The 25,117-nt window shown below is 42.6% G+C and overlaps 2 protein-coding genes across 2 annotated transcripts in view; both read left to right on the forward strand.

Moving 5' to 3' along the window:
• Nucleotides 1-16,739, forward strand: LOC115775279 (NLR family CARD domain-containing protein 3-like). Its single transcript, XM_030722839.1, has 8 exons — nucleotides 1-45; nucleotides 914-1,031; nucleotides 9,902-9,943; nucleotides 10,419-10,532; nucleotides 11,226-11,348; nucleotides 13,128-13,206; nucleotides 14,634-14,862; nucleotides 14,950-16,739. The coding sequence occupies exons 3-8, from the start codon at nucleotides 9,936-9,938 to the stop codon at nucleotides 16,737-16,739; spliced, it is 2,343 nt and encodes a 780-aa protein (XP_030578699.1). The 5' UTR covers nucleotides 1-45; nucleotides 914-1,031; nucleotides 9,902-9,935.
• The window catches only part of LOC115775285 (ribonuclease inhibitor-like), a 25,571-nt gene continuing 17,136 nt past the window's right edge, over nucleotides 16,683-25,117 (forward strand). Inside the window, exon 1 of the mRNA XM_030722842.1 lies at nucleotides 16,683-16,730. The gene's annotated coding sequence lies outside the window, so the exon portion shown is untranslated. The remainder of the gene's footprint in view (nucleotides 16,731-25,117) is intronic.

A 25,117-nucleotide genomic window follows, 5' to 3' on the forward strand; every position in this document is an offset into this window, starting at 1 on the left:
AGGGAAGTGAAGTTCAGAGTGAAGCAGATTCATGGTGGACATTTGGTGAGCTTTAAATTATTTTCATTACAGAAACATTTCTGTTATTATTGAATGTGCAGATGGAAATTATTTCTCATTTAGTTTGGTAAAAATAATTCTTCATTAATTTATTGATGAAGACGTTCCTGTGAATCCTGCAGTGGTTACAAACAGTCGGTGAGGAAGTTCCTCTTTGGAGAGTTAAAGATTGGAAAGAAAAGCTGAAATGGTTGAAGTAGAGGCTGATTATTAATGTTAGCATGATGATGAGATCAAAGAAGTTATGATGTGTTATCTGAGTTATGATGTGTACACAGAATAACAAGAATTAACTTTACATGCAGTTTCTTTTTTTAGTCTTTAGTCACTTTACTTTATTTCAGCTCATTGGTCACATTTGTTTTACTTTAAAATCATTTTAATATTTTGAATTTTTTAATACAAAGTTCTGTAAAACACCTAAAACCTGTTTAACAAACAGCACAGGTATGCAGTTTGTTTATGTATGAGTCTAAATTTATGACTCTATGAAGCACACAGCTATGATCAGAAGAAATGGTGGATATTAATGGATTTATAGATCAAAAACAGACCTGATGGGGATCAACCTGAGCTGAACCAGTTTCTGTGTTATTAACCTAAAAACAACAACACAGAAGTTACAAGCTGTGAATTCTGCTCTGTGTTTTCAACATCCTGAAAGTTGCATGTCCACTCAGTTTTAGAGCAACAAGTTTCATTTGATTTGAAGGAAACGTCCAGCTTCTTTTCACAGAGACAAACTTCACTGAAACATGTTGTGGGCAGTTCAGAACGAGCAGAGACTTCATGATCATCATGTTTTAGTTTAAACACTGAAAAGTGTCTTTGTGTTATTTTCACCTAAATACAGACTCACACTCTTCAAGCTCAAACTGATGAAGGGACCTAAATAGAAAAAGGGCAGAAACAGCGCCACCTGCTGCAGACAGCACAGAGCTGCAGAGTGACGGCGATCAGGAGGAAGTCGAGTAAGTGAAGCTTTGATGTGATTTCACGCTGATGATAAAATAGTCTCTCATGTTTCACTTCATCACAAACAAACTGATTGTTTGCTGGGTTGTTGATGTTCAGACACAAGCTGACAAATAATGAACGCTTTAAGGAAAATATAACACTAGAATCAGGGCCGTATTACCGACCGGGCGAGTGGGGCTGGCGCCCCGGGGCCCATGGATCCAGGGGGCCCAGGGGGAGGCCAACAACAATCCAGATACCGATGTCGATGCTGATTGCGATAGAGCCCTCTATTCTAGGATCTTCTTCCTATACTTCTTTAGTCTATAAGGGTTAACTGAAATGGGCTGGGGGGAGTGACAGCAGTCAGAGGGCCCTCGGCCACAGGACATAGGAACCAGAGGGCCCCTGGGCCATGTCGTACAGCAACCAGAGGGCCCCTAGGCCACGGATGACGGCAATCAGAGGGCCCCTGGGCCACGGGGGATGGCAAAGGGCCCCTGAACCACGGGATATGGCAACCAGAGGGCCCCTGGGCCACGGGGGACGGCAATCAGAGGGCCCCTGGGCCACGGGGGACGGCTATCAAAGGGCCCCTGAGCCACGGGATATGGCAACCATAGGGCCCCTGGTAGACCCAGGACACGCTGGAGAGATTATGTATCTCGGCTGGCCTGGGAACGCCTTGGGGTCCCTCCGGATGAGCTGCAGAGGTGGCAAAAGTACTGACATTCTGTACTTAAGTAGAAGTACAAGTACTTGTGTTAAAAAATACTTTGGTAAAAGTCGAAGTACTGGTTCAAGTTCTTTACTTAAGTAAAAGTAAAAAAGTACAGGCTCTGAAATTTACTCAAAGTAAGAAAGTAAAAGTAGCTCTTTGGAGGACGTTTCTACCTGCTATTTTTGTGTAAAGCTAACTGAACTGAACTTATTATATATTATTGTAATAATATAAAATAATACATGAGAACACAAACGTTATTCCAATCTAAATTTTAATTCTAATGAATGCTCTCAGCTTGAATCACAAACTGTGAAAGGGAATTTAAACACAGCTCTGTTCTCTGTGTCCTCCATAGCAGAGGGTGACTGTGCCTCCACCTAAACACAAACATGAGGATACTCAGGGGTTACAGTGGGATTCAGAAGGTGGAGGAACACTAAGATCAGCTGTAGTGACTCTGCATGGGGAGAAGAACCACAGCTTTCTATTGTAGCTCCAGTAAATGATGTTGGTGTGCAGGCTGTGATCAGCTGACCTGCTGCTGCTGCTCTGAGGTTTACTGCTCTGTGTGGATGAACTGAACTCACAAAGATGTAACCCAGTATTTCACAGCTATCTGAGCTGATCTCCATCCCCTACACTGACAGCATACAGGCTGTAGAAATGTTGGATTCAGTGAATGAATCTCAGCATCAGCAGCTTTGATTCAAACTCATCTCTGCTGCACTGATGTAACCTGTAACTCTGACCATGAACACAAAGTGCACCAACACAGAGCTTTACTGTAAATACAGTACAACAAGCTAACCCTTTATTATGTACTAAACTGCAGTATTTTCATACAATCTTTGAATAACACAAAGTCAGCATACTTCAGTTTATTTTCCAGTCCTTACCTTTAATTCTAACCTCTCTTCTTCCTCTCCTGTCCTCTTTCTCCATCTCTGAGTGAACTTCTCTCTCTTTGCTCTCCCTGAAATGCAGCAGCTCTTCTTTTAGCTAGCAGACACACTGTGTGACAAACTGCACACACTTTGTGTGTTTGCTGATATTTGTTGAGCATTTAAAAACGTTGCATTTACCTGCCACACGTTACTCCCTTTATGCTCGCTCCTCTTCAGTAGCGCTAGCTAAGCTGTTTATGTCCCGCGAGCATAACTTACGGATTCGGTCCGGCCCGCTTTAACCCCTGATTATAGCGCTAAAAATGAGACATTAATTATCTGGGTTTGTGTATTTAATCCCTTTGTACCCGATAAGCCCCGGTGATGGAGGATACGCCAGTACGATTGTCTCTTATATGTTAATATTCCTCCGTTTAGGCTCAGATCGCTTGATGACTGACGGCGCACTGACCGGAAACGCAAACTTCTCCCTGACGTGTTAAAAAGTAACGAGTCTGTTTTGAAAATGTAAGAAGTAGAAAGTACCGATACTTGTGTAAAAATGTAGGGAGTAAAAGTAAAAAGTACTCAGAAAAATAAATACTCAAGTAAAGTACAGATACCTAAAAAATCTACTTAAGTACAGTTACGAAGTATTTGTACTTCGTTACTTCCCACCTCTGATGAGCTGGAGGAGGTGGCTGGGGAGAGGGAAGCTTGGGCTTCTCTGCTTAGGCTTCTGCCCCCGCGACCCGGCCCCGGATAAGCGGAAGAAAATGGATGGATGGATGGAGGGCCCCTGGGCCACAGGAAACGGCAATCAAAGGGCCCCTGGGCTATGCGGTACGGCGACTAGAGCGCCTAGGGGGACAGCAATCAAAGGGCCCCTGGGCTACAGGATATGGCAACCAGATGGTCCCTGGGCCATACAGTACGAAAACCAAAGGGTCCCTGGGCCACAGAATATGGCAACCAGAGGGCCCCTGAGCCATGATGTATGGCAACCAGAGGGCCCCTGGGGCATGGGGGACGACAACCAGAGGATCCCTGGGCCATGAGGAACGGCAGCCATTGTAAGAGAAAAACCAATATGGATTTTCCAGTGGACTCAGTCCTGCTAAAAATCACAGAAAGTCGCAATTGGCTCTCTGAAAAGTCGCTTAAAGTCACCAGATGACATCATGACATTACGTATGATGTCACAGCACCATGCACGCAATGCCAATCTCTAGAAAACGTGTGGGGACGGTTATGTCTGTAGTAGAAGAAGACAGTGCTAGCGGATTTTTACAGATCAGAGCTAATCTGCAGCACTGATTCACCATTAGAAATGCTTCTGACAGCGGCGCAAAGCTACAGTTATGTTGAGAACAATGATTTTTGTCACTTTAAAGACGAGCAGCCAGATTCACCAAAAGGTTGCGAAAGTTGCTAAATGTTTTTTTGTCGCTAGGGACGCCCACAAGTGCGGACGTTTTTCCTTTCCAAAACCCCGCCACTCCGAACGGGGTTAGGGTTAGGGTAAGGGGGTAGGGATATGCACCCCCTTCGGGTTTCGGGTTTCGGAGTAGCGGGGTTTCGTAATGGAGAGGTGTAACCCCCACAAGTCACTAAATCTAACGGCAAAGTTTCTCAATTGACAACACCTGCTTCGTGACCACAATGTATCCTGGGCCTAACGCTGGCCCCAGTAGAGAGCTAGTAGAACTTGTATCTATTTTCTGTGGGAAGTGATTTCGATGGTGATTCACTTGTCATGATACCTATTAGTTGTCTTCGGGGAGAGTAATAGACAAGTAGACATTCACCTTCGGAACACCAGGTTTTGTACCATTTCACTTTGTAGATTACGCTTCCATATGTCCCACAGTTAAGTGAAAATTGAATCTAATATTCTTAAATCCATTTATCGAAACTTCTATCAATATTATTTTATTAATATCTCACATATCAGATTTAGCCACCAACAATTTGTTTAAAAATCTCATAGACATTTACATAATATTATAATTGTATTGGAATAAATTATATTGTACTTAAAGACTTATGTCATTGAAAGAGCAACTGTATTTTTTCAGTGAACAAATTTGGATTTCCAATGTCGATTTTCCAGTGGACTCAGTATTGTTAAGAAAATCACAGAAAGTTGTTATTGACTCTCTCAAAAGTCGCTAGAAGTCGCCAGATAAAGTCATGACATTATGTATAATGTCACAGCGTTATAACGGGTGCACGGCTACGACTATCCTACAAGAAGGCAGTGGGATTCATGTTGCTATTGCGACATGCTGCTATGCCGACAATTGATGTCTATTGTCGGCATAGCGATATGTGCCTAACCCAAAACTATTCCTAACCTTAACCATCAGTGAAGAAGTGTCGGAATAGCGACATGTCGACATAGCGGGATGTCGGAATAGGTATTGCTAACCAAGGCAGTGCTAGCAGCTTTTTACAGATCAGAGCTAATCTGCTGCCCTATTTCTCCATTAGAATGGCTTCTGACAGTGGCGCAGGGCTACAGTTGTGTTGAAAAATAATGCTTTTGTCACTTAAAAGACAAGTAGCCAGATTCGCCATAAAATCGCCAAAGTCAATAGATGGTTTCTTTTATCGCTAGAGATGCGCACAAGTTACTAGACCTAGCAACACTGTCACTTTGTGACCACCGCATATCCTGGGCCTAACGCTGGCCCCAGTAGAGAGCTAGCAGAAATTGTATCTATATTCTGTGGGAAGTGATTTCGCTCCTGCACAATATTGTTTGCACACAAAATGACATGGTGATTCACTTGTCATTATAACCTATTAGTTCTCTTCGGGGAGAGTAATACACCAGTAGATATTCACCTTAAGAACACAAGGTTTTGTACCTCTCAACTTTGCAGATTTCGCTTGCATATGTCCATATGAACAAATTTGGATGTCCAATATGGATTTTCCTGTGGAAATCACAGAAAGTCACTATTGGCTCTCATGACGTCATGACGTGACATATGACGGCAAAGCGTCATACACAACGCTCATCTCTAGAAAACGTGCATGCATGGCTGCGTTCATAATGCAAAAGGGCAATGCTAGCAATTTTTAAAGATTAGAGCTAATCTGCAGCACTATTTCACCATGAGAAACACTTCTGATAGCAGCACAGAGTTACATTTATGCTGAAAAACAATGACTATGCCGGGTGCATGTCGCTATTGCCATTGATTTCTATTGTCTGCATAGCGGTATGTTTTGGTTTTGTTTATTACTGACACACTGTTTAATTAAATGTGCCTAACCCAAAACTATTCCTAACCTTAACCGTCAATAAAGGCATATGCCTTACCCTAAAACTATTCCTAACCCTAACCGTCAGTAAAGGCAAATATTTATTACATTAGTTGTCGGAATAGCGGCATGTCGGGATAGCGAGAATCAACGGACAATGCCACTGAAAAGATGAGTTGAGTCATCAGCTGACCAAAAAGTTGCCAAAGGCGCTACACGACATTTTTAGTCGCCAGGGACCATCAAAAGTCGCTGAATTGGCCACAAGTAGTGGACTGAAAGAAGGGGCGGAGACTTTGGCTCTGTCTCTATATATATAACCCCCTGCATCACTTCTGTTCACTCAGAACTTGACCTTGGCTTACTGCTTGACAAATTGCTTTGCATTCAACCTGTGCAACATCACTTGTTTAGTTGTAATAATCAACAGCCTTTTTAAAGGCTTGCATTCATTTGTATCATATTATATTAAGCTATACTATATCATTATACGTATAGTTTAATATTCAACAGCCTTTTTAAAGGCTTGTATACATTTATATTATATTGTATTATATTATATCATACTATATCATCATATGTAGTTTAATATTCAACAGCCTTTTTAAAAGCTTGTATACATTTATATTTTATTATTGTGTACTATATCACATTATAATATATCACATTATACGCATATCACATTACACCTTTAAAGGTTAAAAGCCTACCTTAAAAGGCTAGTGTATTTCGTGTTTAAATATAACACCTTCCGAACTTTAAGGAGTGTTGTATTGTATTTGGCCATTCTCTGGCAACTTCATTTAGTGAATTTAGCAACATTGCCTATTAGTTTTGATATGTAAACAACAGCTACTTTCTGCCTTTAAGCTTCACACTGCAACTTTTGGCCATCTTTAATAACTAAAAAGCTGATAAGCGACTTTTTCCCATTTTAATCATTTCATCATATTCTGTTCTGTCTTAGGAAGTCTTACACGGTTGAGATATTACCTTTATCTAGCTTCTGCCCTTAATCATATATCGTGTTGTCATCAAGTGACTTTTCACAGAGCCAGTGGCGACTTGGTTTTTTGTTTGTCTTGTTTTTTTTTTTAGTTTTTTTTGCAACTGTCATTAATAGTAGGCCTATGGATTGCAAACAAAAAAGTGGCACTTCAAAGCGAAGAGCCAAAAAAAACAGAGAGGCAAAACAGGCTGACTTCTTAAAAAATGTGCCTTCGATTTCTGGCTTTTTTGATAAGCCAAAGGATTCCAATGTTGATACCAATGTTGATAATGTCATCAGTGGTCCGAGTTGCAGCAGTGTAGAGAGCACCACTGATTTGATCATGCCGGAGCCCACACAGATCCAATCCGGTGTAGACCTGGCCTCTCAGGCTCAGGCTTCAGGGCCACACACAGAGCTCAGTTTCCACCCAGAAGCTGGGGACACCATCTCCAGTCATGGATCTTCTGCTTCATGCTCAAATACCACAGCCATTCCAGACTTGTGTACTCTTACAACAGCAGACTCACTGTCAGACCAGGAGGAGTACACTGAGACCAGTATCCCATTAGCAGCTAGGACCTCAAACTCCTGGTGTGAAACCGTTAATGACCCTGCTTTGTGGCCAAATGCCATTACTGAACAGGCTAAGTCGATTCTGGTTAGTAGAGGAGCAGTTGCTTTTCAAAATCGGAGTGAAAAGTACCCTGCCTCAATTAGAGATATGACCATGGGGGGTGGCACTAGGAGTTTCACAAATTCCTTAGTCAAATGCTGTCTACCTAATGGTCAGTCTGTGGAAAGGCAGTGGCTCCTTTACTCACCTTCCTCTGGTTGCATTTATTGTTTTGCTTGCAAACTGTTCTCAAGTAAGTGCAATGCATTTGTCAATGGGTTTTCTGATTGGAAACATTCTGAGCGTATCGGTGAGCATGAGAGGAATGAGGAGCATAGGGCTTGCATGTTAGCATTACACAGTCGTTCCAAAGACACAGGAAGAATTGATTCTGATCTTATGAAACAAATTGATGCAGAAAGGCAATACTGGCGGGACGTTTTGAGAAGAGTTGTTGCTGTAATTCAGTTTTTGGGAGAGAGGGGCCTTGCGTTCAGGGGTGATGACGAGCAGTTTGGATCACCTCACAATGGTAATTTCTTAGGCATTATCGAACTGTTGGCCAAATTTGACCCTTTTCTAGCTGACCATCTCCAAAGGTTTGGAGGCAAGGGCAAAGGCTCTGTGTCCTATCTCTCATCCACAATCTGTGGGGAATTTATCCACTTAATGGGAGAAAGAACAAAGGAAGCGATTATCAGTGAGATAAAAGAGGCCAAATACTTTTCTGTTATCGTTGACTCCACTCTCGATCTTGCACATGTGGACCAACTCACTTTTATTTTCAGATTTGTTGAAGCTGGGGGAGACGTTGTTGAGTGGTTTCTGGGTTTCGAGCCTATTGAGAATCATAGCGGGAGCAATTTGGCTGAGTGTGTTGTTGCAATGGTGGAGAACCTGGGCCTAGACATAAGTAACTGTCGTGGCCAGTCTTACGACAATGCAAGTAATATGTCAGGAAAGTACAATGGAGTTCAAGCTCATCTGAAACGCATAAACCCATTGATTTGTTATGTCCCCTGTGCTGCGCATTCATTGAATTTAGTTGGTGTCAATGCTGTTGACAGTAGCCCAGAAGCTGGGCGTTTCTTTGACTTCCTGCAATCTTTGTACACATTTTGTGCCTCTTCAACACACAGGTGGGGAAAGGTTTTCAGAAATACAAATGTGAAACTCACACTGAAGTCCTTGTCAGGCACTCGCTGGAGTGCAAGAGCTGAATCAACAAATGCTCTGTGGAAATATTATGCACAACTGAGAGATTCACTGAACAATATTTCCAAAGATCCACAGGAGAAACGTGACACTAGAAGTGAGGCCTCTGCACTTTGTGGCAAGCTGGACACCCTAGAGATAGCTGTCATGGCATACTTTTGGGATACAATACTGCAGCGGTTCCAAGCCACAAGCCTGCAGTTACAGAAGCCTAACATCAACATAAATACGGCAACACAGCTTCTCAGTTCTCTTTGTGATTTTGTGGCAGCACAGAGAGACAATTTTGCCCATTTTGAAAGATCAGCCTTAAGTGTTACTGATTCAGTCTCCCAAGACTACAGACATGATCTCCAGCGCACAAAGAAGCGCAAACATATGGCTGATGAAAGTGCAGAGCCAGATGTTAAATTAGGTGGAAAAGAAAAGTTTCGAATTGAAACGTTCAATGTTCTAATTGACAAGCTTGTGTCCTGTCTTGACCATCGGTTAACTGCATACACACACTTGACCAATCTTTTTCATGTTCTTTTCATGCCTGATAATATGTCAATCAGTGAGCTCACTTCAAGGGCCGAAGCACTTGCTGCAGCATATCCCACTGATCTAACCATGAGCCTGGCAGATGAACTTGTTCAATTCAAATCATTCATTCCAAAAGAACAAAGATGCCCAAATACAATGCTAAAGACCGTGGTAAATTTGGATTTGCAGTCCACTTTTCCAAGTCTTTACATCGCACTTCGACTGTTCTTGACTCTGCCAATTACAAACTGTGAAGGGGAACGGTCATTCTCCAGAATGGCTCGAATAAAAAATGAGCTCAGGATGAAAATGACCCAAAATCGTCTGAACTCCCTCTCACTTCTTGCAATTGAACCACAGTTTGTGCAACAGCTGAACTTTGATGAGTTGGTAGATGATTTTGCACGAAGGAAGAGCAGAAAGAGACTTTTGTAGGGGAGTGTGTGTCGGGGGGGGGGGGGGGGGGGGGGGGGGGGTTGGTATGGGCTCGAAGCGGGAGGGGGGGGGGGGGGGGGGCCTTGCAATCTCCTTGCCCCGGGGCCCAGACCCACCTTAATCCGGGCCTGACTAGAATATTAAACAGGTCACTGCCTTCACAGCAATCAAAGATCCCAATAAACAGAAAGAAAACCAAATTATAATCTGTGTTTGATTCTCAGGTTTCTCATCAGGTGACTGCAGGTTTGGACCAACATGGAAAGGTATCACACTCAAAAGCTCACATTAACTCTGCAAACACAAAGACACTCAATAACTCTACAACACCTCTGTTCTCTCTGTCATCACTGATTACACCAAACTGCAGCTCTCTGTCAGACAGCATGTTAGTGTGACTCATGGAGATGAAGATGACAGCTTTAAGACATTCAGCCAACATGATCAGAGACCATCTCATCAAAGAGAAGAAAATAAAGAAAATCTGACTCAGACTGTGAATTTAATAAAGTCAAAGAAAAGCAGGAAAATTTTCTGAGACATCAGAAATCAAACATTTACAGCACAGAATGTGGCAGCTTAACACTAGAAATCATTCAGTATGAAGAGCTTCAAACTTTATAGGTTCACTGTTTTCTATTTGCTGTAGATGTTCAGTCTGTCCAGCATATGTTTCACCTGAAGAGTAAAAATAAAATTGTAGACATGTTTCTCTAACTTGTGCTTTTCCTCCCTTCCCAGAGCAGACTCTCCTGAAGCTGAACCTGGACTCAGCTCTGTGTCTACAAGGAAGCAAAACTATCCACAGGAAGAAGCCGCTGACCTTAAAAGAAGAAATGTGTCTGCTGCTGAGAAGTAAGAGTTAACTGAATGTTAAAGGTATCTTACAGCTGTCATTACAGCTGACCTCCCACTGCTCAGCTTTAAGAGCTTCACGAGGAAAACTGACCAGAGTGCTGTCATTTATTAAAATGGTGGCTTAAAGTAAAACTGGAAGAAGAAATATTTTTATCTTATAGATGAAGTCATTGTATTAAATCCAAACATGATATGAATATGAGCAGTGAGTGATGATAGATGTGGATATTCATTCTCTGCTTCTACCTGAGACTGTGAGGCTCTGCTCCACCTCACAATACATTTATCATCCAATATTAATTCTTCCCACAGTGCAGTTCCTGCATGATTTATAATGAAATTTGTATTTAATCACAAAATCAAAGTTTGAAAAAATAAACATTTTCCTGTTTATAACTTTGAGCCATAAGCAACGAATAAAAAAACACTTCAGAAAAAAATGTGTTACACAGTGCAGCCAACCCATCTCAAAGGCTGTACAGTAAGTAGCAGCTGCTGTGGTCACTTTATGATTATTATTTTTTATCTGTGTTAATGGAAATGAAAAAAAAGACTAAAGAGAGCAGAAGAGCTTCAGCCTTCAGAGGCTTGCAGTATTGTTATTGTGGTGACAGCTCTGAGTTTGTCCAGTACTCACAGCTGAAGACTAAGAAGTTCATTTCTCTCTGTTATGGTCTCTTTGTCTACCAGGATCAGTGAGGGACCAGACTCCTCTGAACCTGAACCTGCAGCCAGCTGTGTGTCTTTGAGCAGTGATCAGTCAAAGGAATTCTTGATCCACTTTAAAGGATCAAAATGTTCTGGTGTTGAGAAGTAAGACATTTTAAAATGACCTCACAGCTGAACAGTTCAACTGTCCATCAGTAATCTCTGGAGCTTTTTCCTGAAGACGTTTCGTGTCTCATCCCAAAGGCTTCTTCAGAAGTAAACCATACCCAGTGCAGCAGTCAAACATTTATGCCATTTATTTAAAATAAAAAATGAGCCCAGGTCAAAAGAAAACAAAAACTAAAAAGCAGAGCTAAACTTTCAGTCCAGCTTCATATTACATGAACGTTTCAGTCTGACACAAATGCTTCAGGGCAGGAAACATCAACTCGAGGCCCGCCAGAGCTTTCCATCAAGCCTCTTGAATAGTACTGCCACAGGTACTTTACCCCAATCAATCATGTCGCCTCATAACCCGTTAAATACCATCTCTGACTAGTCTGAGTTATCAAAAGCCTCCAAACACCACTTCCCATTGACCGTGAATGAAATGACTAAAATTTAAGACACAGATAAAATAAAAAAAAAAACTCTTTTAAAAGAAAAGTGTCGGGCAGATTTAGAGGGTTTTGCATCTGAACTCTTCATGTTTCTACATTCGGTTAAAAACAACAACATTGTCTGAAAAGTAGATTGTGCAGAGATAAACTCATGAAATAATTTATTCCAGCTTTTATAAAAAAGAGATATTAATCACCAGTGGTTCTCTACATAGGAAAAATTAAAACCTTTAAGATGCTCCCTTTATGGCTCACCACAGCAGATCATCTTCCTCCATCACACCCTGTCCCTACCATCCTCCTGTCACAGCAGCCCACTGTATGTCCTCATTCACAGAATCCATGAATCTCTTCTGTGGTCTTCCTCTTTTCCTCTTCCCTGGCAGCTCCATATTTGACATCCTTTGTCCAATATATCCACTATCCCTCCTCTGCACATGTCCAAACCATCTCAGCTTTGCCTCTAACTTTGTGTTCAAACTTCCCTCTGATGCACTCATTTTGAATCTTCTCCATTCTGGTCACTCACAGGGAAAATCTGAACATCTTCAACTCTTCAACACAGGAACTCCACCTCCTGTGTTTCTGTCAGAGCCACCGTCTCCAAACCATAGATCACAGCAGGTGTTACTACCATCTTGTAAACTTCCTCTTTCATCCTTGTTGCCATCCTTCTGTCACAAATCCCCTCAACACTCCACCCACTCCATCCTATCTGCACTCTCTCCTTCACCTCTCTCGTCCACTGTTTGTTGCTTTGGATGGTTGATCTCAGATATTTAAACTTGTCTACTTTCACTCCTCTTTTCATCTTCACATTTTTACTCGTCTTCCTCTCACTTCATCCTTCCTTCACAACTTCCTGCCTAAAAGATGAGTTCATTATATTACATTGAAAACAGGACATGAATATGGGCACTCAGTGATAGATAGATGTCGGTGCTGATATCCCATAATTTTACTAATTAGATACAAAAGTACTGAGAGAGGTTTACTCGGGGGAGGTAATGAAGTACAAACACTTTGTTACTTCCCACTACTTTCTTTTTTAAATACAGGATGCTCTTTTCTGACACAACCCCAAAGACGTTTGTCGCTCCTTCTGGGCTCAAACTGTGTTAACCACCACACTGTGGACCCACAGATACAGTAGAGTCCAAAAGTAAAAACAAAAAATGACCCTATAAATGAGTGCAGTAAGCTCCCTTTAAAAACAACAGTACAGCAGTGTTTGTGTTAATCAGGATGATCACCACAGAAGAAGAAACCTTGAGCTTGTGTTTGTGTATAAAATGTTTACAGTTTCTTCCTGCTGTCTTCACAGAGTCGATCAGCAGAGCTCAGATGTTTTGAGTCTCCAGCATCAGCAGCAGCAACAAACTGATCTGGACCAAATATTTATGGTTTGTACCTGTACAGAAAAACCTCTTTATCATCTTCATGTTTCACTTTCAGAGTGTCAGAAAATCTAAAACATCCAACAGCAAATGTTGTCCAACAGTTGCTGTAAAATAACCACAAAATTACAAACTTAATTCAATAGTCAATTATTGTCTAATTACAGTCTTCTCTAGTAAATTTCCACAGTACAATAACACATTAATAAAGTTTTATCTAATCTAATCTAATTTTCCCCATCAAAAAAAAAAAATCTCTAAAATATAATAAAATACACACAAACACAATTTGGTGGTTCCTCTTTTAAATAACAGAATAATCATCTTTTTTTGGTTTTTCCAATCAGTTTATAACATACACTTATGAAGGACCCAGTTTCTTGAAGTAAAATTATTACATTTATTTGAAAATAACAGTCACCATTTTCTATTTTCATAAAAACATATTCAGTTATTTCTATAGCATTTTTTTTTTTTTTTATAAATCTTATGTCCATTTATTTTACTTAAAGGTCACCAGCCTAAATACACCAATGTGTGTACTTTTCTTCAGTCCCAGTTTACTCACCCTTAGCTGTTATGATATATGACTTTAACCATTTTGATAAACTGGTCATGGCTCCAGGGTGAGCCCCACTTTTCACCCTATGAGCTGTGAAAGGCTCAAGTCTGTCCCATCAATCTGGAAAGGTTTATAAGACGATTTTCAAACACTGTGAAATCCATCATTATACAGTAAGGAAAATTATTGATAAGGGAAAAGCATTCAATTCAATTCAATTCAATTTTATTTATATAGCGCCAAATCATTCATTCAAGACACCTGCAATTGTTTCAGAAGTAGTTGTCCCAGCAAACTCATGGGAAGGTCAGACTGTGCAACAGTCAGAGAAACAAAACAAACTTTTACAAAATTGCACCTGAACAAACCACCAGACCTCTGGATCAGTGTTCTTTGGCCAGACAAGACGAAACTGGAGATGTTTGTCTATAATGCAGAGAGCCACATTTGACAAAAACAAACACACCTCAAACCAGCTGTCAGCACGCTGATGAAAGGGTGATGATTTGGGCTTATTTTGCAGCCACAATGACCTCCTCCTTATGCCAAAGTATTCTAGAGTCAAATCTGAGCCCATTTGTGTTTGTGTTATGTTTATGTTGCTTGTTTATATCTTATCACAATTTCTTTTTTGAGAAATATAAAATAATGTTAGGAGTCTATGTTTGTACATTAATAACTACCACATTCACCCTCCAAAATGTAAAGGAAAATTATTACTACAATTTTATTGGAAAAAAAACCAACATATCTGTAAGTCTTTTAACATTATATTTTCTTTAAACAGATAGCAGAAAAATATATGTAAAAAAACAAAAAGATATTATTACAGTGTAGATCTGATTTATCTGATTCATTTATTCTTTTCCAGAGGCTGGAGGAGAACATTATCACTTTTGTAAAAGATGAGCTGCAGAAGATGAAGAGTTTTCTGAATCCAGATTACCGAGAATCCTCAGAGTGTCAGAGGGAGGATGAGGAGGAGTTGGACAGTGAGGAAGAGAAGCAGAGGAAAAGCAGCAAAGAGGCATTTCTGAAACTCACAGTTAACTTCCTGAGGAAAATGAACCAGGATGAGTTTGCTGACCGTCTGCAAAGCAGTAAGATTTCTTTTAATAAATGGAAAATTAAAATGTCATATTTTCTCTTGAAATTATGATATTCATATTTCTGCTGCTTTCCTGCAGAAAACCGAGATCCAATTTGTGTGTATCAATTTAAATCTAACCTGAAGAAGAAGTTCCAGTGTGTGTTTGAGGGGATCGCTAAACCAGGAAAATCAGTCGCTCTGAATCAGATCTACACAGAGCTCTACATCACAGAGGGAGGAACTGAAGGAGTCAATGATGAACATGAGGTCAGACAGATAGAAGAACTTTCCAGAAAACGAGGCAGACTAGAAACATCAATTGAATGTGAAGACATCTTTAAACCCACAGTGGAGAGAGATAAACCAATCAGAACAGTGCTGACAAAGGGAGTCGCTGGCATCGGGAAAACATTCCTAACACAGAAGTTCACTCTGGACTGGGCTGAAGATAAAACCAACCAGGACATCCAGTTCATGTTTCCATTCACTTTCAGAGAGCTGAATCTGCTGAAGGATAAAAAGTTCAGTTTGGTGGGACTTGTTCATCATTTCTTTACTGAAACTAAACATGGAGGACTCTACAGCTTTGACAGCCTCAAGGTTGTGTTCATCTTTGATGGTCTGGATGAGTGTCGACTTCCTCTGGACTTCCACAACACTGAGATCCTGACTGATGTCACAGAGTCCACATCAGTGGATGTGCTGCTGATAAACCTCATCAGGGGGAATTTGCTTCCTTCTGCTCACATCTGGATAACCACACGACCTGCAGCAGCCAATCAGATCCCTGCTGAGTGTGTAGACATGGTTACAGAGGTCAGAGGGTTCAATAACCCACAGAAGGAGATGTACTTCAGGAAGAGATTCAGAGATGAGGAAAAGTCCACCAACATAATCGACCACATTAAAAGTTTGCGAAGCCTCCACATCATGTGTCACATCCCAGTCTTCTGCTGGATCACTGCTACAGTTCTGGAAAATGTATCAAAACTCAGAAAGGAAGAAAAACTGCCTCAGACTCTGACTGAGATGTACATCCACTTCCTGGCGGTTCAGACCAAAATGAAGAACATCAAATATGATGGAGGAGCTGAGTCAGATCCAGACTGGAGTCCAGAGAGCAAGAAGATGATTGAGGCTCTGGGGAAACTGGCTTTTGAGCAGCTGCAGAAGAGCAACCTGATCTTCTATGAATCAGAGCTGACAGAGTGTGGCATCAATATCAGAGAGGCCTCAGTGTACTCAGGAGTGTTCACACAGATCTTTAAAGAAGAGAGAGGGCTCTACCAGGAGAAGGTGTTCTGCTTCATCCATCTGAGTGTTCAGGAGTTTCTGGCTGCTCTTCATGTCCATCTGACATTCACCAACTCTGGTGTCAACCTGCTGGAAGAAGAACAAACAGCATCAGTGCTCCCTGAAGAGCCTTCAGTGAGACACTTCTACCAGAGTGCTGTGGACAAGGCCTTAGAGAGTCCAAATGGACACCTGGACTTGTTCCTCCGGTTCCTCCTGGGTCTTTCACTGCAGACTAATCAGACTCTCCTACGAGGCCTGCTGACACAGACAGAAAGCAGTTCAGAGACCGATCAGGAAATAATCAAGTATATAAAAGTGCAGATCAGTGAGAATCTCTCTCCAGAGAAAAGTATCAATCTGTTCCACTGTCTGAATGAACTGAATGATGACTCTATAGTGAAGGAGATCCAACACCACCTTAGCTCAGGAAACCTAGTTAATCTGTCTCCTGCCCAGTGGTCAGCTCTGGTCTTCATCTTACTGTCATCAGAACCAGATCTGAATGAGTTTGATCTGAAGAAATATTCAGGTTCAGAGGAGGCTCTGCTGAAGCTGCTGCCAGTGATCAAAGTCTCTAAGAAGGTTCTGTAAGTGTGTATAATAATAATAATAATAATAATTAAAGCCGCAAGCGGCGATGAGCGGGCCCTCGCACCCGGCGCGCGTCGACCCCTGGCGCGCTCCAGCCAAGCCGCGCGTCGACCCCTGGCACGCTCCAGCCGAGCCGCGCTCGGAGGTTCTCGCAGACGAGAGAGTAGCGGGCTCACCCGGCTGCTGACGGCTCAGCAGGCTAGCCGTACTTCGCGTCGATCGTCTCCCGCTTCCACTAGGTGGCGTCGGTGAGTGCCCACTAATTAATATGTCACAATGCTCTATGTAATGCCTGCAGCCATCAATGAAACTGTAATGACCATAGGATGATGAGTATCAGTGTCCTACTGATTTCCTGTTGCCACTAGGTGGCGTTATGAGTGTGAAACAAAGCTGATAGAGGGGTGTGTCCGGTCTCCCTTACCCTCCCATTAAGCCTGTGAAGTTTGAGGCAGATCGGACAATGTATGTCAGAGATGTAACAATTTGGTGCACTGTGGTATATGAGTAAAATCCCACATTTAGAGGGTTGCTACGGCAACACCGTTCAATATTCTACAAAACCATGAATATCTTTTGATGGGCTACTTGTGTAGATGATCTGGAGCCATTTTGGTGTGACTGGATGAAAAGCTGTAGTAGAAGATGATTCAAATAGCAGGCCTGAAAAATGTGAAAAATGCTGCAAAAATGACACCTTAATTAGAACATGTCAGGCTTCCTGTTGGATTTCGGCTATCGGTCCAAGAGACTTTTTTGTACGTCTTAGGATGTTACTTCAGCATGCACGATTTCAGGTACACAGACCAAGCACTGCCCTGGGGCTGATGTTTAGAACCTATCTGGGCCTGAAATGGAAAAAAAGTCCAAATTGAGAGGGTTGCTACGGCAACACCGTTCAATATTCTACAAAACCATGAATATCTTTTGATGGGCTACTTGTGTGGATGATCTGGAGCCATTTTGGTGTCACTGGGTCAAATGCCCTAGGAGGAGTTGAGGCAAAAAGGCCTGAAAAAGGCGAAAAATGCTGCAAAAATGACACTTTAAAGTGAACGTGGCTGACTTCCTGTTGGGTTTCGGCTATCGGTCCAAGAGACTTTTTTGTAGATGTTAGCATCTTACATCAGCAGGCACATTTTCAGATACACAGAGAAAGCACAGCCCAGGGGCTGATGTTTAGAATATCTGTGAATTTGAAATTGAAAAAAGTCCAAATTCAGAGGGTTGCCATGGAAACACCGTTCAATATTCTACAAAACCATGAATAACTTTTGATGGGCTACTTGTGTAGATGATCTGGAGCCAATTTGGTGTCAGTGGGTGAAATGCCCTAGGACAAGTTCGTTCAAATAGCAGGCGTGGAAATCGCAAAAATTGACACCTTCAATTGAAGATGGCCGACTTCCTGTAGGGTTTGGGGTATGGGTCCAAGAGACTTTTTTGTACGTCTTAGTATGTTACATGAGCATGTACATTTTCATACATGTAGATAAAACGTAGCTCCGGGGCTACTCAAAAAACTTGCTATTTTAAGATATTCCGAGCTGCCACTAGGCGGCGCTCTAACGTTTATGGACTTTATGCATATCAGTGTGTTCAGGACAGGGTGCTTATCACACCACTGAAGTTTGAGCCAGATTGGGCAAGTTGGCTTTGAGTTACAGCCATTTTTGTGTTCATGGCGAATCATCGAACTTTGCCGTCCCATAAGGGTCACGCCCTTTTGTCAAAAACTCACAGTTTTGAAAACACAGTAAGTCCAACTTCTTAAGGCTTTCCAGGTGAAATTTGAGATGGTTCTGCTAAACCACCTTGGAGCTGGACCTCCAAGTGTAAAATATGACATTTCCTGTTCCCACTAGGTGGCGCTGCGACTGATATTAAATATTGTCATATGTATGTGTTCAGGGGGGCACCCTCATCCTACTGGAGAAGTTTGATGCACATTGGATCATGTAGGTATGAATGAGAGGCAATCAAAATTTCATGGCGAATGATCAAAGTTCAAAGGGGCATAAGGACCCCTCCCCCTTGGCAAAAACTCACCATTTTCGAGATTTAGATTCCCCTGGGGGTGTAGGTTAGACAAACCAAATATGAAGATGATAACGTCTAAAACCTCTGAGTTATTAGAAAAAGTGTGAGGGCTGCAAATCGCCAAATTTGCATAATTAATTCAAAATGGCGGACTTCCTGTTGGGTTTAGGGCATGGCTCCAAGAGGATTTTTTGTGCGCCTGGACATGATATACATGTGTATGAAGTTTCATTCATGTACGTGAAACACAGCGGTGGGGCTCCAGTTTAGGGGGCGCTAGCGAGCCATTTGGGCGCGCCCTTGCCCGAGCCCATTAAAATACTTAAATTTTCACCAGGTGTGACGCATGTGCAAAGTTTCATGAGTTTTTGAATATGATAAAGCCCCCAAAAAGCCAATTCATTTGCCTGAATAATAATAAAAAAAATAAAAAAAAAAAAAATAATAAAAATAATAATAAACGAAGCAATTACAATAGGGCCTTCGCACAGTTCGTGCTCGGGCCCTAATAATAATAATAATAATAATAATAATAATTAAAGCCGCAAGCGGCGATGAGCGGGCCCTCGCACCCGGCGCGCGTCGACCCCTGGCGCGCTCCAGCCAAGCCGCGCGTCGACCCGTGGCACGCTCCAGCCGAACCGCGCTCGGAGGTTCTCGCAGACGAGAGAGTAGCTGGCTCACCCGGCTGCTGACGGCTCAGCAGGCTAGCCGTACTTCGCGTCGATCGTCTCCCGCTTCCACTAGGTGGCGTCGGTGAGTGCCCACTAATTAATATGTCACAATGCTCTATGTAATGCCTGCAGCCATCAATGAAACTGTAATGACCATAGGATGATGAGTATCAGTGTCCTACTGATTTCCTGTTGCCACTAGGTGGCGTTATGAGTGTGAAACAAAGCTGATAGAGGGGTGTGTCCGGTCTCCCTTACCCTCCCATTAAGCCTGTGAAGTTTGAGGCACATCGGACAATGTATGTCAGAGATGTAACAATTTGGTGCACTGTGGTATATGAGTAAAATCCCACATTTAGAGGGTTGCTACGGCAACACCGTTCAATATTCTACAAAACCATGAATATCTTTTGATGGGCTACTTGTGTAGATGATCTGGAGCCATTTTGGTGTGACTGGATGAAAAGCTGTAGTAGAAGATGATTCAAATAGCAGGCCTGAAAAATGTGAAAAATGCTGCAAAAATGACACCTTAATTAGAACATGTGAGGCTTCCTGTTGGATTTCGGCTATCGGTCCAAGAGACTTTTTTGTACGTCTTAGGATGTTACTTCAGCATGCACGATTTCAGGTACACAGACCAAGCACTGCCCTGGGGCTGATGTTTAGAACCTATCTGGGCCTGAAATGGAAAAAAAGTCCAAATTCAGAGGGTTGCTACGGCAACACCGTTCAATATTCTACAAAACCATGAATATCTTTTGATGGGCTACTTGTGTGGATGATCTGGAGCCAATTTGGTGTCACTGGGTGAAATGCCCTAGGAGGAGTTGAGGCAAAAAGGCCTGAAAAAGGCGAAAAATGCTGCAAAAATGACACTTTAAAGTGAACGTGGCTGACTTCCTGTTGGATTTCGGCTATCGGTCCAAGAGACTTTTTTGTAGATGTTAGCATCTTACATCAGCAGGCACATTTTCAGGTACATAGAGAAAGCACAGCCCAGGGGCTGATGTTTAGAATCTCTGTGAATTTGAAATTGAAAAAAGTCCAAATTCAGAGGGTTGCCATGGCAACACCGTTCAATATTCTACAAAACCCTGAATAACTTTTGATGGGCTACTTGTGTAGATGATCTGGAGCCAATTTGGTGTCACTGGGTGAAATGCCCTAGGACAAGTTCGTTCAAATAGCAGGCGTGGAAATCGCAAAAATTGACACCTTCAATTGAAGATGGCCGACTTCCTGTAGGGTTTAGGGTATGGGTCCAAGAGACTTTTTTGTACGTCTTAGTATGTTACATGAGCATGTACATTTTCATACATGTAGATAAAACGTAGCTCCGGGGCTACTCAAAAAACTTGCTATTTTAAGATATTCCGAGCTGCCACTAGGCGGCGCTCTAACGTTTATGGACTTTATGCATATGAGTGTGTGCAGGGCAGCATGCTTATCACACCACTGAAGTTTGAGCCAGATTGGGCAAGTTGGCTTTGAGTTACAGCCATTTTTGTGTTCATGGCGAATCATCGAACTTTGCCGTCCCATAAGGGTCACGCCCTTTTGTCAAAAAGTCACAGTTTTGAAAACACAGTAAGTCCAACTTCTTAAGGCTTTCCAGGTGAAATTTGAGATGGTTCTGCTAAACCACCTTGGAGCTGGACCTCCAAGTGTAAAATATGACATTTCCTGTTCCCACTAGGTGGCGCTGCGACTGATATTAAATATTGTCATATGTATGTGTTCAGGGGGGCACCCTCATCCTACTGGAGAAGTTTGATGCACATTGGATCATGTAGGTATGAATGAGAGGCAATCAAAATTTCATGGCGAATGATCAAAGTTCAAAGGGGCATAAGGACCCCTCCCCCTTGGCAAAAACTCACCATTTTCGAGATTTAGATTCCCCTGGGGGTGTAGGTTAGACAAACCAAATATGAAGATGATAACGTCTAAAACCTCTGAGTTATTAGAAAAAGTGTGAGGGCTGCAAATCGCCAAATTTGCATAATTAATTCAAAATGGCGGACTTCCTGTTGGGTTTAGGGCATGGCTCCAAGAGGATTTTTTGTGCGCCTGGACATGATATACATGTGTATGAAGTTTCATTCATGTACGTGAAACACAGCGGTGGGGCTCCAGTTTAGGGGGCGCTAGCGAGCCATTTGGGCGCGCCCTTGCCCGAGCCCATTAAAATACTTAAATTTTCACCAGGTGTGACGCATGTGCAAAGTTTCATGAGTTTTTGAATATGATAAAGCCCCCAAAAAGCCAATTCATTTGCCTGAATAATAATAATAATTAAAGCCGCAAGCGGCGATGAGCGGGCCCTCGCACCCGGCGCGCGTCGACCCCTGGCGCGCTCCAGCCAAGCCGCGCGTCGACCCGTGGCACGCTCCAGCCGAACCGCGCTCGGAGGTTCTCGCAGACGAGAGAGTAGCTGGCTCACCCGGCTGCTGACGGCTCAGCAGGCTAGCCGTACTTCGCGTCGATCGTCTCCCGCTCCCACTAGGTGGCGTCGGTGAGTGCCCACTAATTAATATGTCACAATGCTCTATGTAATGCCTGCAGCCATCAATGAAACTGTAATGACCATAGGATGATGAGTATCAGTGTCCTACTGATTTCCTGTTGCCACTAGGTGGCGTTATGAGTGTGAAACAAAGCTGATAGAGGGGTGTGTCCAGTCTCCCTTACCCTCCCATTAAGCCTGTGAAGTTTGAGGCACATCGGACAATGTATGTCAGAGATGTAACAATTTGGTGCACTGTGGTATATGAGTAAAATCCCACAATTAGAGGGTTGCTACGGCAACAGCCGTTCAATATTCTACAAAACCATGAATATCTTTTGATGGGCTACTTGTGTAGATGATCTGGAGCCATTTTGGTGTGACTGGATGAAAAGCTGTAGTAGAAGATGATTCAAATAGCAGGCCTGAAAAATGTGAAAAATGCTGCAAAAATGACACCTTAATTAGAACATGTCAGGCTTCCTGTTGGATTTCGGCTATCGGTCCAAGAGACTTTTTTGTACGTCTTAGGATGTTACTTCAGCATGCACGATTTCAGGTACACAGACCAAGCACTGCCCTGGGGCTGATGTTTAGAACCTATCTGGGCCTGAAATGGAAAAAAAGTCCAAATTCAGAGGGTTGCTACGGCAACACCGTTCAATATTCTACAAAACCATGAATATCTTTTGATGGGCTACTTGTGTGGATGATCTGGAGCCATTTTGGTCTCACTGGGTCAAATGCCCTAGGAGGAGTTGAGGCAAAAAGCCCTGGAAAAGGCGAAAAATGCTGCAAAAATGACACTTTAAAGTGAACGTGGCTGACTTCCTGTTGTGTTTCGGCTATCGGTCCAAGAGACTTTTTTGTAGATCTTAGCATTTTACATCAGCAGGCACATTTTCAGGTACATAGAGAAAGCACAGCCCAGGGGCTGATGTTTAGAATCTCTGTGAATTTGAAATTGAAAAAAGTCCAAATTCAGAGGGTTGCTATGGCAACACCGTTCAATATTCTACAAAACCCTGAATAACTTTTGATGGGCTACTTGTGTAGATGATCTGGAGCCAATTTGGTGTCACTGGGTGAAATGCCCTAGGACAAGTTCGTTCAAATAGCAGGCGTGGAAATCGCAAAAATTGACACCTTCAATTGAAGATGGCCGACTTCCTGTAGGGTTTAGGGTATGGGTCCAAGAGACTTTTTTGTACGTCTTAGTATGTTACATGAGCATGTACATTTTCATACATGTAGATAAAACGTAGCTCCGGGGCTACTCAAAAAACTTGCTATTTTAAGATATTCCGAGCTGCCACTAGGCGGCGCTCTAACGTTTATGGACTTTATGCATATGAGTGTGTTCAGGGCAGCATGCTTATCACACCACTGAAGTTTGAGCCAGATTGGGCAAGTTGGCTTTGAGTTACAGCCATTTTTGTGTTCATGGCGAATCATCGAACTTTGCCGTCCCATAAGGGTCACGCCCTTTTGTCAAAAACTCACAGTTTTGAAAACACAGTAAGTCCAACTTCTTAAGGCTTTCCAGGTGAAATTTGAGATGGTTCTGCTAAACCACCTTGGAGCTGGACCTCCAAGTGTAAAATATGACATTTCCTGTTCCCACTAGGTGGCGCTGCGACTGATATTAAATATTGTCATATGTATGTGTTCAGGGGGGCACCCTCATCCTACTGGAGAAGTTTGATGCACATTGGATCATGTAGGTATGAATGAGAGGCAATCAAAATTTCATGGCGAATGATCAAAGTTCAAAGGGGCATAAGGACCCCTCCCCCTTGGCAAAAACTCACCATTTTCGAGATTTAGATTCCCCTGGGGGTGTAGGTTAGACAAACCAAATATGAAGATGATAACGTCTAAAACCTCTGAGTTATTAGAAAAAGTGTGAGGGCTGCAAATCGCCAAATTTGCATAATTAATTCAAAATGGCGGCCTTCCTGTTGGGTTTAGGGCATGGCTCCAAGAGGATTTTTTGTGCGCCTGGACATGATATACATGTGTATGAAGTTTCATTCATGTACGTGAAACACAGCGGTGGGGCTCCAGTTTAGGGGGCGCTAGCGAGCCATTTGGGCGCGCCCTTGCCCGAGCCCATTAAAATACTTAAATTTTCACCAGGTGTGACGCATGTGCAAAGTTTCATGAGTTTTTGAATATGATAAAGCCCCCAAAAAGCCAATTCATTTGCCTGAATAATAAAAAAAAAAAAAAAAAAATAATAATAATTAAAGCCGCAAGCGGCGATGAGCGGGCCCTCGCACCCGGCGCGCGTCGACCCCTGGCGCGCTCCAGCCAAGCCGCGCGTCGACCCGTGGCACGCTCCAGCCGAACCGCGCTCGGAGGTTCTCGCAGACGAGAGAGTAGCTGGCTCACCCGGCTGCTGACGGCTCAGCAGGCTAGCCGTACTTCGCGTCGATCGTCTCCCGCTTCCACTAGGTGGCGTCGGTGAGTGCCCACTAATTAATATGTCACAATGCTCTATGTAATGCCTGCAGCCATCAATGAAACTGTAATGACCATAGGATGATGAGTATCAGTGTCCTACTGATTTCCTGTTGCCACTAGGTGGCGTTATGAGTGTGAAACAAAGCTGATAGAGGGGTGTGTCCAGGCTCCCTTACCCTCCCATTAAGCCTGTGAAGTTTGAGGCAGATCGGACAATGTATGTCAGAGATGTAACAATTTGGTGCACTGTGGTATATGAGTAAAATCCCACATTTAGAGGGTTGCTACGGCAACACCGTTCAATATTCTACAAAACCATGAATATCTTTTGATGGGCTACTTGTGTAGATGATCTGGAGCCATTTTGGTGTGACTGGATGAAAAGCTGTAGTAGAAGATGATTCAAATAGCAGGCCTGAAAAATGTGAAAAATGCTGCAAAAATGACACCTTAATTAGAACATGTCAGGCTTCCTGTTGGATTTCGGCTATCGGTCCAAGAGACTTTTTTGTACGTCTTAGGATGTTACTTCAGCATGCACGATTTCAGGTACACAGACCAAGCACTGCCCTGGGGCTGATGTTTAGAACCTATCTGGGCCTGAAATGGAAAAAAAGTCCAAATTCAGAGGGTTGCTACGGCAACACCGTTCAATATTCTACAAAACCCTGAATAACTTTTGATGGGCT

The sequence above is a fragment of the Archocentrus centrarchus genome, unplaced genomic scaffold (assembly GCF_007364275.1).
Source record: "Archocentrus centrarchus isolate MPI-CPG fArcCen1 unplaced genomic scaffold, fArcCen1 scaffold_100_ctg1, whole genome shotgun sequence".
Classification (NCBI taxonomy): Eukaryota; Metazoa; Chordata; class Actinopteri; order Cichliformes; family Cichlidae; genus Archocentrus; species Archocentrus centrarchus.

Coding starts and splice junctions, on each gene's coding strand:
- LOC115775279 (XM_030722839.1), top strand. Junction 13,207..14,633: donor ATCTGGACCAAATATTTATG/GTTTGTACCTGT, acceptor ATTCTTTTCCAG/AGGCTGGAGGAGAACATTAT. Junction 14,863..14,949: donor TGCTGACCGTCTGCAAAGCA/GTAAGATTTCTT, acceptor GCTTTCCTGCAG/AAAACCGAGATCCAATTTGT.